At 37.1% G+C, this 12,617-nt stretch overlaps 2 gene segments (V, D, J or C); both read left to right on the top strand.

Annotated features, from left to right (window-relative positions):
- The first annotated feature begins 4,609 nt into the window (after window positions 1-4,609).
- Window positions 4,610-5,364, top strand: LOC127538600 (T cell receptor beta variable 5-5-like). The segment is given in 2 exon segments: window positions 4,610-4,889; window positions 5,006-5,364. Coding segments are annotated over 2 exon segments (435 nt in total).
- Window positions 5,365-11,705: 6,341 nt separating this feature from the next.
- Window positions 11,706-12,388, top strand: LOC127538599 (T cell receptor beta variable 4-2-like). The segment is given in 2 exon segments: window positions 11,706-11,953; window positions 12,081-12,388. Coding segments are annotated over 2 exon segments (357 nt in total).
- The last annotated feature ends 229 nt before the right edge of the window (window positions 12,389-12,617 follow it).

Genomic DNA, 12,617 nt, shown 5'->3' with positions numbered 1-12,617 from the left:
AATTATGCTCTTCTATTGATTGCAATGACTTAGAGAATCTTTAAATGTGTTACTGTTAAATCCACCACTCATATTTAGCAAGTTCTAGAAAGAAGACCTTATATCCTAAAGATAGCCCTGATAGTTGTGTAGTGAAGGATCAAAGAGCTTTTATTTACTTAAATTTTTTTTTCTTAGTAGAAGGAACAATTAGGTTAGCCAAATATCACTTAAGCCTTAGAAGAAGAAGGATTGGTTCCCCTCCACACTGACATATACTGTCTGCCTGCCAACTAGGCCTGCCACACCTGCTGATAGGATGTTATCAGTGACATACAGACAGGGAAGAGTCAGTGACAGGGAACAGCTCTATCAGAACAACTGGGGGAGGGAAGATAATCAAGAACAGGGATATCACAGATACATTCCTCCTATTCTGGAGAAGACTCTGAAGACGCCTGCCGGAGAAAATGCCTTCTTCCTGATCTCAAATCAGATTTTTCTTTTACATAATAATTTATCTCTTAATGGCATGTGAATACTTGTTTTATTTAAGAATTTGACTTCTGAGATTTTGTCTCTGACCATTTCCCTTGAAGGCTTCCTGAGAACTCTTATCCAACTTCTTTCTTCTTCCTACTCAATAGATGGGGTGACCAAAATAACCAGAGCTATGTTGGTTCAAATCCCGTGGGTTCCTATCTCCTCAAAACTATAGCTCAGAAGACCCAAGGGTGTATTTGCTTTTCTAGTCAGGGAGAGGATGCAATTAATAATTCAAAGCAGAAACATTTAATGAGATAGCATAGTAATTAGATAATAGAGTCACTTAGGACCCAAATCAACTTGTCTCGAGTCCAGGACAATCAGTGATTCCCAAATGTGATCCTATCTCTGGATGACCCTATCTCTGGACAGAACAGGCCATCTGGTACTGTCAGATACAGGATCAGGACCTTAAGATGCCTTTTTTCTTTCTTTAATAAGCAATTAAATGACAAATGACAAAGGAAAAATCTTTGAGTGATTCACTGTTACACAGTATGAAAATTTTCATGTAAATCTCAACATCTGTTGAGCAGCTCAGTCACATTGCCACAGAAGTACCTCTAGTCTTTTCACAATCTTGTATGGCCTAAGCCCAGGGAGTAATGACAGAGGAGGCCTAAGGAATCAGGAGGCTGGTACCAATTTCCAGCTTGGTGCCAGGGATGAGAGTCACTTCACATTTTCACTTCAGTGCAGAATTTAGCTTCTTCTCATTGCATTTCCTGGGACACTCCCTCATGTAACAACCCAGCAAACCTATGTTGGTTCAAGTACCCTGTAGGTTTCTCTCTCTCTCTCTCTCTCTCTCTCTCTCTCTCTCTCTCTTTCTCTCTCTCTGTCTGTCTGTCTGTCTCTCTGTCTCTGTCTGTCTCTCTGTCTCTGTCTGTGTCTCTGTCTCTCTCTGTCTCTCTCTCTCTCTCTGTCTTTCTCTTTCTCTCTCTCTCTCTCTCTCTCTCTCTCTCTCTCTCTCACACACACACACACACACACACACACACACACACACACGTAACCATCTAGGAAACAGTGGATAGAATACCAGGAAAGGAGTCAGGAAGACATGAATGAAAATCTGGCCTTAGACATTTCTTAGTTGTGTGACCTTGGACAAACCACTTCACTCCTGTTGCTCTGGGTTCCCTCATTAGCAAAAAGCACTTCCATTCTAGGAAAGCTGTAAGGATCAAATGAGATAATAATTATAAAGCATTTAGTACAGTGCTTAGAAAGTATTACATAAATGTTAGCTACTAAATAGCTATCTCTCTCAATCTCTTAATCTATATCTGCTAAAATCTATCTATCTATCTCTACCTTGAAGCCTAGAAATACAGGTAAAGGAAATTTTCCAGAGTAAAAAGAGTTGAAACTCAAATTTTGTGTTAAGGAGTAGTGATTAATAAGAATAGAAGGAAATGCTGATTGAATCCTTGAGACCATTTCTTTAAGTCCCTACTCTTCCTTCTCTTAAGTTTACAGGTATCTTCTGACCAGCTCCCTTAAGATACAAGAGTTAAGTCCGGTAATTCTACTACTTTTGATGACTATGTGGAACTGTCATAGTTCCCTTAATTTCAGGTGTTTCTGGAAATAACATAGAGAAAAATCTTCAAATAAATATGTGATGGTTGTAACAATATTTCATATTTAACTACTTGTGGGAAGGCAATCTTGTCTTGTAGAATTCAGTCTTAATGCACAGTTGTGTATTGAAGGATTAGGGCAATTGTAATTGGTTTACATCAAAAGAAATTCAGTTGCCAGAAGGAACAATTGTCTTAGATAAACATATTTTCATTTGGGGTAAGGGGGATCACTCCTCTCTACACTCATACACACTCCCTACCTACCATCCAGTGGAGCTGGTACTGATATAACATTATTAATGACATGGAGAGGAAGAGTTGATAGGGACAGGGCTAAGTTTGTACTGTGTCAGAGCACTATCTCAGATATGGGAGGTGGGAATAGGGTTGATGATCAAGAATAGTAATATTACAGGCATATTCCACCTGTTTGGGAGAGGAACCTGTCTCACTGCAGATTCCTAAAGAGAGAAATACTCTTTTCCAGGCCTGACTATACTACGCATTCCTGATTTTTCTTGTGTGTAATGAATTTTTTTTTTAATAACAAGTGAATAATGATCCTCATTGGGAAATTGCCTTTTGAGGTTCTACCTCTAAGCATTTCTCTTGGGGTTTCAGTAGAATCTCTCCTTCTCAATCTATTATTGATATTCCTTTTTTTCTTAACCCCCAGGTAGTTGGTTAGATCACAGAGTCAAAGACCAGGTTACCTGGTCTCAAAGAAAGAACAAAGAGTGATCCTGGGATGGGATCCCATCTCAGTACATGTAGAAGCCTTTTGGTACCTTCAGATACAAGATCAGAGCCCTGAGGTGCTCTTTTACTTTATAATAAGCAATTGAGTGAGAAAGAAAGAATCTCTGAGTGATTCAGAGCTAAACAATATGGAAATTTCCACTTTAACCTCAACAACAATTCTGTGAAACAGGGGAATTCTGCTTTCTATCTCTGTGCCAGCAATTCAGACAGAGTGCCACAGAGATACCTCTCATCTGTTGACAAACATGTTTAGTCCAAGCTCAGGGAGCATAACAGGGAGGCAGGAAGCAGCTTAATTTCAGCTTAATGTCAGGGAATAGGTCCACTGAACTTTAGTACTAACTATAGCTATTTCTTACTGTAGCATCTGTGATATTCCTTTTCACATAATATCCCAGAAAAAAAAAAAAAAACTATGTTGGTTTAAATATTCTGTGGATCCCTATTTGTTCACAACTACATTTCACAAGCCCCCATAGGTTCATTTGCTTTTCTAGTCAGGAGAAAGATGCAATTAATTCAAAGCAGAAACATTTAATGAAACAATGTAGTAAAAAACAAAATATCAAGGCTGCAATAATGCATTGTTATTTTGAAGCTATGGCACATTATCCCAGAAAAATCAATAAACATTGGAAGAACTATATGCAGAGTATACACAGGTACTTCATGTGTATGGAGTTCACACACACACACACACACACACACACACACACACACTTGCATCTGGGTGACATAGTGGATAGAATACCAGATAAGGAGACATGAGTGGAAACAACCTCAGAAAATTTCAAACTATGTGGACAATTCACTTCATTCTTGTTTGTCTCCTTTATAAAACGGGATTGAAAATAGTACCTACTTCTAGGGTAGTTGTGAGGATAAAGTGAGATAAGAATCATTAGGCACTTAGCACAGTGCTAGCCACATAGTAAGCTCTATATAAATTTTAGCTATTAAACACACAAGCCTACCCATATATGGGCCTGATCCCTAGAAGTACAGATCCAGGGAATTCTAAGGAGTAGCAAGAGTTGAGGTTCAAATTTGGCTTTAAGGAATACTGACTAGTAGGAATATGAGGAGGAGCTAATTGAACAGCTGAAATCTTCTCTTTATCCTCCTAATCTCTTAAAATCAGTTGCCCTTTGATAGAGTTTTGCCAAGAGGCAATGACAAATTCTATTGAGTCTACCATCTTTGGCCATTAAAAGGAGTTATGTTTGCACTAAAATTCAGTTGTTTGCTGCTGTTTGACCCTTTTTGAGAAGGGAGAGAAGAAAACCATTGACATCCCAAGGATAACGTCTTGACTTATGGGTGAATTGGATTTAAGTGAGGCAGAGTTGTACCGAATTGTCAGTCTCATTCTCTCTTCTAGTCATCCAGTCCATTGACAAGACAAAAGTCAAGACCACTGACCATAGTCCCATAATTAGTGGATGACTTTAGTATCTGGGATGTCTGAACAAGCTCTAAGTGATTCACAGCACCTGCCGTTTTCACGGCCATTGGAACAAGTGCTCTCATCGGCCCATTATAAGAATATAAACATCTTCAAATAAAGATGTGACTTTTGCATCCACCACTTATATTTAGTTAGTTCTAGAAAGCAGACCTTGTGTACTACAAACCAGCCCTGATGCACAGCTTTGTGTTGACAGAGTAGGGAGCTTCTAAATAAATTGCATTGTCAGAGAAAACAACTGTCTCAGATAAATATCATTTAAGGCATAGAAAAAGGGGATTGCCCTTCCTCATATTCACACATGCTCCCTGCCTGCCTACCAAGGCCGGCCCCATCTGCTGTATGTCAGTAGTGACATACAGATGAGGAACAGGAAACCTTCAGAAAACCTTCTCAGATTGAGGAGCATGATCTGGAATAGTGATGTCAAGATAGGAACTTTTCTCACTGAAGACTCCTGAGGAGAGCAATGTCCTCTTTTAGACCTGAACTGATGATGCATTCCAAGTTTTTCTTCTATGTCATCATTTATCTCTTAATAGCAGGTGATTATTCATCCCAGTGAAGGAATTACATCTGAGATTCTACATCTAGATATGTCCCTTGGGTTGTCAATAGAAACTCTCTTCGTTCATTTTGTTACTTTCTTTTTACCTCACAGGTGGTCAGCCAGATGTGAGAGTCACTCAACGTCCAAGTTTCCTGGTCTCAAAAACAGGACAGTCAGTGATCCTTGAATGTGACCCTGCTTCAGGACACCTTACAGCACTGTGGTACCAGCAGTTACAGGGTCAAGGGCCTGAGATGCTTTTTTACTTCTATAATAAGCAATTAAATGATCAAAAGACAACTGCTAATCGATTCACAGCTAAGCAGGATAAAAACTTCCAGCTCACCATCAGTTCCTTGCAGCAGGAGGATTCTGCTCTCTATCTCTGTGCTAGCAGCAAAGACACAGTGCCACAGGGGCATCTCTCATGTGTTCATAAACTTGTTGGACCCAAGCCCAGGGAGCAATGACAGAGGAGGCAGGAAGCAGGAGGCTGCCCTCAAATTTCAGTTTATTCCTAGAGACTGAGTTCGTCTATAACTTTCCCTCTAATGGTGACATTAGCTACTTCTCACTATGGAACCGGATATGCTCCTTCTCATATAATATCCCATCAAAGATCTGTTGGTTCCATATACTCTGTGAGTTCCTATCCACTCAAAACCATAGTTTTTGAGCCTCCATGTATGTATTTCAGTTGCACTTAAGGAGAGGATGAAATGCATTGAAATCAAAAGCATTTGATGAAATAGCATAGCAAAACACCAAGTAGCAATAGGTCATCGTTTTCTTTGAAACTGAGACACTTTGTTCTATAAGTACATACATGTGCATTGGAAGAATTATTATACCAATAAATCTCACATGGAATATACAGAGATAGCTCCCCTGTATTGAGCTTACTAAGCTTCCATTGGCCCCAGTACTACCACCTGCTGAGACTCAAGCCAAAGTTTTTATCTGAATGCTACTTTCTGCTCATAAGAGAAGTAAAAGCTAGGATCAGTCTTTTTGTTTAGATTATATTCAAGGGTCTAAGAAACAGCCCTTTGAGGGAGAAAAAATTGTCATATGTTCACTATAAGTAAAGAAGTCTGTCATCTTTTGGAGTCTTAAGTGATAAGAGGGTATTCTCTTTTTGAACACATAGCTATCATCTATCGGGAGACATTTTGGAAATGATTTCCTATCAAGAATTTCAAAGTCCTTGTCCTCAGTCTCTGTCTGACTTAGGTTTAGAAAGTACTTTCTATTTAGGGTGGGAAAATGGGGCAACTGTGGACATGATATGGAGGCCTTTAATCTTGAAAGTTAAAGGAAATGGTCACCTTTGGAATCAAGGTCAGTGCAGAGAAGTTGGAAGTGGTGCTTCAAATAGAGAAAAAAATGATATGAAATGGTTGGAAACATTTTAAAATTTCTGCCTTTCATATCAACAATATGGTCAACCACAAATTCTCAAATTTTCCTACATGAATATGATTGTTCTGGACTTTTTTAGTTCTTCTAGTCACCCTCACCACGCATAAGCATAATAAGCTGTCATAGGAAAAATAATGATAAATGTTGGAGGGGAAGTGGGAAAATTGAGACACCAATGCATTGTTGGTGGAGTTGTGAACTGATCTAAGCATTCTGGAGAGCAATTTGGAACTATGCCCAAAGGGCTATCAACTTTTCATACTCTTTGATCCGGCAGTATCTCTACTGTATCCCAAAGAAATCATAAAAAAAGGAAAGGAACTCAGATGTGCAAAAATGTTTATAGCAATCCTTTTTATAGTGGCAAGGAACTGGAAATTGAGTGGATATGCATCAGTTGAAAATTGGCTAAATAATTTATGATATATGAATATAATGAAATATTATTGTTTTATAAGAAGTGATGAGCAGGCTGATTTCAGAAAAGCCTGGAAAGACTTTCATGAACTGATGCTAGGTGAAGTGAGCAGAACTAAAAGCACTGTACATAGCAACAAGATTATGTGATGATCAGCTGTGATGGACTCGGCTCTTTTCAACAATGAGGTGATTCAAGGCAATTCCAATCCATCCACATCCAGAGAAAACTGTGGAGATTGAATGTGGATCAAAGCATAGTATTTTCATCCTTTTGTTCTTGTTGTTGTTTATTTGCTTGGTTTTTTTTCTTTCTTGCATTTTTCTCCTTTTTGATCTGATTTTTCTTGTGTAGCATGATGACTATGGAAATATAACAACGGAGGGCCACAGTATTGAAAGAAGCAGTTGTACTCATTTTTTAGCCCCATGATCTGATTGGCAAGCGTATAGCTTTCTCCTTTTCTCACTGAATCAATTGGCTATGATAGTGGATAGGAAACTGAGCCCAACAGTAAGCAACTTGTCCAGAGTCACAAAACTAGTAAGTAGCTGATGGAAGATGAATCTTCCTGACTTCAGATCCCGCACTCCATCCACTGTGCCACCTAACTGCCCTCTCTATCTTTTTAAAGCCTACATAATCTTCAAGGTTCAAATTTAACCCCACTCCTCTAAAGAGCCTTTCCTAAATAATCAGCCCAGAGTGATCTTGCTCTTCCCAAGAATTCCTGTCATACCAATTGCCAGTACTGATATGTGAGACTTTGCTTTATTATGTGCCCTTTCTTTTATTTAGTTTTTGGCTTTGCAATTTTTTATACTTTTCTGTTTCTTCCCCAGCACCTTTCTAGCAAAGTGTCTGCTCACAAAGCAAGTGCTCAGTAAATAAATTAAAAGAGATTGATGATCTGCTATCCAGACTTCTCTGCTTCTCTAGCAGGAGACACAATATCATTGTACCCCCACATTAAAATACTACTTTATCATATAGTGTTTCATGCCCCTAGACCCTCATTGCCTCTTAGTTCATGGAGAAGAACTCTACCCCATTGACCACTAGGAGGCACTGAGGTTACACTAAAATTCAGTAGAAATTGTGTCTCCAGGGAGGAAGGGAAAAGATTTCAAAGACTTGTTTTGGCTTTATCTATCACTGATGATCAGTTAATTTTGAGAAGGAAAACATATGTCTTGGCAATTAAGCCTGACTTATAACTGTACTCAAGGAAGATGAGCTTGTGAAGAAGAAGCCTTTATTTTCTAGGGGCAGAGGAGCAACTGTCACAGATAAATACTATTAAAGCTATTGGGGAATGGGATTCATAATTCATTCCATATTTTTATCTGACTGTCAGTCAAGGCCTGCCCCATCTGTTGGGCGGATGGCAGTGCAAAATGTGAATGGGATGAGGAAGAAGAAAAGTGGGAGTGAGGGAAGGGGAAGGTATGTGTATAGTGGGAAATAGGAGGAGAGAAAAAAAGAGGGAGGCAGGAGAAAGACACTATGTCATTTCAGGATACTCTGAGATTGGAGACTGAGAAAGAACAATAACTTTGCAGTAACATTGCCCCTATCTTGGGCAAGATCCTCATAATACTAGACGTTTTGTGCTAGAGCTAAGAGATGTCCTCTTCTTCCCTAACCTTGGTATAGGTAGCAAGTTTTTCTGCTGTGTGTGTGGTAATTTTTCTCATAAGAACAGGTTTGTTCTTAGAGTATGGAAATTGCTGATTCCAATATAAATTTTTTCCTAGGATACACATCTCAGTTTCTTCTTCTACAGATCCAATGGCTGCCAGTTACTCAAATCCAAGAGTCTGCTGGGAAATGTCTAATAGTTACCTCCCCTTCTATAATATATGGAGCAATTTTTTAGTTTAATCTATATTATTAATATTTTATCCAACACTTTCTTAAATCTAAACAATCAATAAAAAAATAAATCCAGCTCTGATTTGAGTATTTGTCAATTTCTGAGGTATAAATGCTCACTCTTGACTTTCACCAGCAGATAAATATTGACGCTGAAACTCTCCTGGCCAAACCCTGAATTATCTAGTGACTGTGGGATTATAACCCCTTCTCTGGATCCAACACAGTGTCCTGGTATCATCAGGGGCAGGATTCCCAGATGCTATTTTATGTTATGCAAAAGGAAATAATTTTTGATTGATTCACTGCTGAGTAGCAAAAACGTTTTCATTTCAATATTTCCACCATCCTAGAAACAAGATGATAATCCTGAATTTCTGTGTCAATATTAAAGTCTCAGAGGTATGGAATTTTCTTTATTTTGTGCACACCCTGAACTGTTTTCTTCTCCATAGAACTTAGAAGTTCTCATTCCTCTGCTATCCCCCCAATGCCGTGTAGCTATTGATTCTCATACTCCCTCAGTCCTTCCATCTAGTGAAAAACAAACAAACCCCAAACAAAACACTATATTTTCACTGATTCCCATGTGGACAAAAGCTACATTAATATCTTTAGAGGGATTTCAGTTGCATGGTGAGATCAGAAGCTAAATATTAAGACTGGGAGGTGAAGATTAATAAGGGGGTAATAAGGGGGCACAATCAACTGAAGATTTTTTTTAAGACTAAAGAAGACCTGGGAATGTTTGTAAGTATCTGGAAAGGAACCAGTGGATAAAGAGGAATTAAAAACAAGAATGATAGAGGTAAGAATTTTCAGAGTTAACAGTAAGGGATTAGATCAAGACTATACAATCAAGACTTCTCCTTGCCAAGGAGAAGGCACATCTCTCTTTCTGAGGCTGAAACAAAGCAATAAAGAATGGAGGGGTGATATATATATATATATATATATATATATATATATATATATATATATATATATATATATTTATTTATTACTGGGGGGGTGAAACCTTGAACCAGTCCAACATCTCTGAAAAAAAACTAGGAATTACACCAAAAAAGTATAAAGAATGGGCAAAGAAACAGTAAAAATAACTAATAACATTTAATAAATTTAAGTATTAAATATTAAATTTAAGTAGTAAACATTAAATTAAATGTTAAGATTAAAAAATAAAATAATAAATTTAATAAAATAAAAACCAATAACTTTAATAATTTGGCAAGCTGAAAAGCAGATCTGCAAAAGACATTAGCAGTTCACTAAAGCAATTAAAAAGGGAAAAACATGACAAAGAGAAAAGTTATTTAAAATAACTTCAATAGACACAAAATTTTCAGATGTCAATCTATTAAGATACTCTTAAGATAATAAAACTGTAACATACTCAACAGAAAAAAGGAAGAATAATAATTGCATATGTTATATATGTATATATGCATATGTGTATCTATATATGTGTTTGTGTATCTATCTATAGCTATCTATGCATGTGCACACACACACACACACAAGAAAAAGATGCTAATAAAACTGACTGGATGACAGGAATCAGAAACAATTGTATTCCTTTGTCCAGAGTTTTAGAAGTTCAAGATTATGAACTAATTGGGGAAAACTCTATCTGACAAAAACTTGAACAAAATAATTAACTATTAAAATTTTTAAAAGTTTTAAACTAATATCTAACACATCTTAACTTCTCAATGTACACTTGAATTTAATATGAAATGTTGTTAAAATGTATGAAAATAGAAGAAAGTATCACAATTACAAGTAGGAAGAAGACAGTGGAGATAAAAATAAATATAATAAATTATTTTTATTTCATAATACTGAAAAGCATCTAAGCAAACAAAACCAATTCAGTTAAGAGAAGAGAAACTATCAAATGGAAGAAAAATTTTGCATCAAATATCTTTGATAAGTGTTTGCTACCCAAGATATATGAGAAATTAATAAAAATATGTAAAATCAAGGGCTATAAATGGTTAAATAAAATGAACATAATTCTTAAAAGAATTATAATCTGCTAATAGTCAAATGAAAAATTATTCCAAATCAACTTATACTTAAAGCAAAAATATTATAAAATCATTTTATTCTCCCACAAATTGGAAAGATGACAAAGAATGTAAATAATCAATATTGGAGATCATCTAACATGCTGATATAAGGTTGATGGTTCCATTCATTCTGGAAATCAACTTAGAATTATGCTGAAAAAAATGTGACTAAATTGTCCATACTCTTTCATTCAGAAATCTCACTGCTAGGCATATAATTTTAGGAAGTCAACAAAGAAATGTTGAACAAAGAAATAAAACATTTTATGTGGCAGTAAAGAACTAGAAACTGGAAAAAGGATATACAAGTTGTGGTAAACAAATTCACCAGAAGAAACAATGACCATGAAAAAAATCAGAGAAACATGGGAAGATTTGCCTAAATTAATGGAAAGTGAAGTAAATAGAAACACGAAAACAATATATATGATGACTACAACAATACAAAACAATAATAACATGTAATTATAGTGTCTATGCTTGGATATGGAAAAGAAAGGAAGAAACTTATTCTTTTCCTTTCATTTGTGGGGTTATAACTATAGAAAAATCAGCATGTTGCCAGAATTGGATAATATATTACTTGACTTTTTTTCTTTCTTTTATTCTCCCTCTGTGACAAGGAAAGATTTGCTAGGTAGGAGAAAAAAGAGAGAATGTATTCAGAAAAGTCTGTGATATAAAAACAAAAGGCATCATTGAATGTAACCTTAAAAAGAAGAAAACTAATTGAAAGAATATCTACAATAATTGGCAGATTTAGGTCTCATGGGACATTTGAAATACTTGAGAAATGCTTCACAGTAGAAAAAAATTTAAATAAATTCTCAAAAGATAAGAAAAGAGAGAATGAAGCTAGATGTTGGTCCCTTTCCAGGTTGATGAAAAATGCATAAAGATAACTATTAATTAATGTAAAGCACAAGATTCTTTTTTAAAAAAATGATCTGACTAAACACAAAGAACATGCCTTTGTGTGGAAAGCAGCAATCCCTAGGAACACCTTTGACCAAGAAGAGGTCCTCACTTCTCTTTACCCAATGCAGAGTAACGTTTCAACTTGGAATATCCTAGTGCTTTTAAAATTTGGTCAAAACTGTAACATCACAGATAGTCCCCCTCAGGGTAGGTGTAACCTCAGTGTCCCAGCACTTCTCTTAGCGCATCCTGGAGAATGAGCCCATGCTGAAGAGAAGCTACCAATCTCTCCTGACATCAACATGAGCACTGGATTCCTTTATTTTGTGACCTGCTGTTTCCTGTGGACAGGTAGGACTGCTTAGACTTTGGGAATAACTCAGTTCTTCCTTTGCTGGGGCTTAGCTCAAAACTTTAATATCACACTAACTTTCAGGATCTATATAGTGACTTCTCTTTTTTAAACCTTTTCCCGTAGTCCCCTTGGATGCTGGTGTGACTCAAACCCCAAGGAATCTAATCACCAGGACTGGACAGAATGCGAAACTGACATGCAAGCAGAATTTGGGTCACAATGCTATCTTCTGGTATCGACAGGACTCCAAGATGGGACCTCAGATGATGTTTTACTACAACAATAAACAACTTATTGAGAATGCTACTGTCTCCTATCGCTTCAGCCCAGACTGTCCTGAAAATTCTCTCTCGCATCTTCACATCACATCCATAAAGCCAGAAGACACAGCTACATATCTCTGCGCCAGCAGTGAAGCCACAGCATTGTAAGATCACCTATTCTCTGTGCACAAACCTCCCCAGGCGCCCCACAGGAAGCAGCAGGAGGAAAGATGGGACATGAAATGTTGGTCTAGGAGACAAGGAGAACATCTCACTTTTTGGAAGAACCTCAGCGAAGCTGGGTATGGGGGTTCTCATGCTCATCTTCACAACGTCAAAAATTCAATGTTGTCGATTTTCCCATAAATGATCAGGCTCTGAGAAAAGTAGTCACGCT

The sequence above is a fragment of the Antechinus flavipes genome, chromosome 5 (genome assembly GCF_016432865.1).
Source record: "Antechinus flavipes isolate AdamAnt ecotype Samford, QLD, Australia chromosome 5, AdamAnt_v2, whole genome shotgun sequence".
Taxonomy (NCBI): domain Eukaryota; kingdom Metazoa; phylum Chordata; class Mammalia; order Dasyuromorphia; family Dasyuridae; genus Antechinus; species Antechinus flavipes.
Note: the sequence above shows the minus strand (reverse complement) of the source record. Positions and strands in the feature narration are given on the sequence as shown.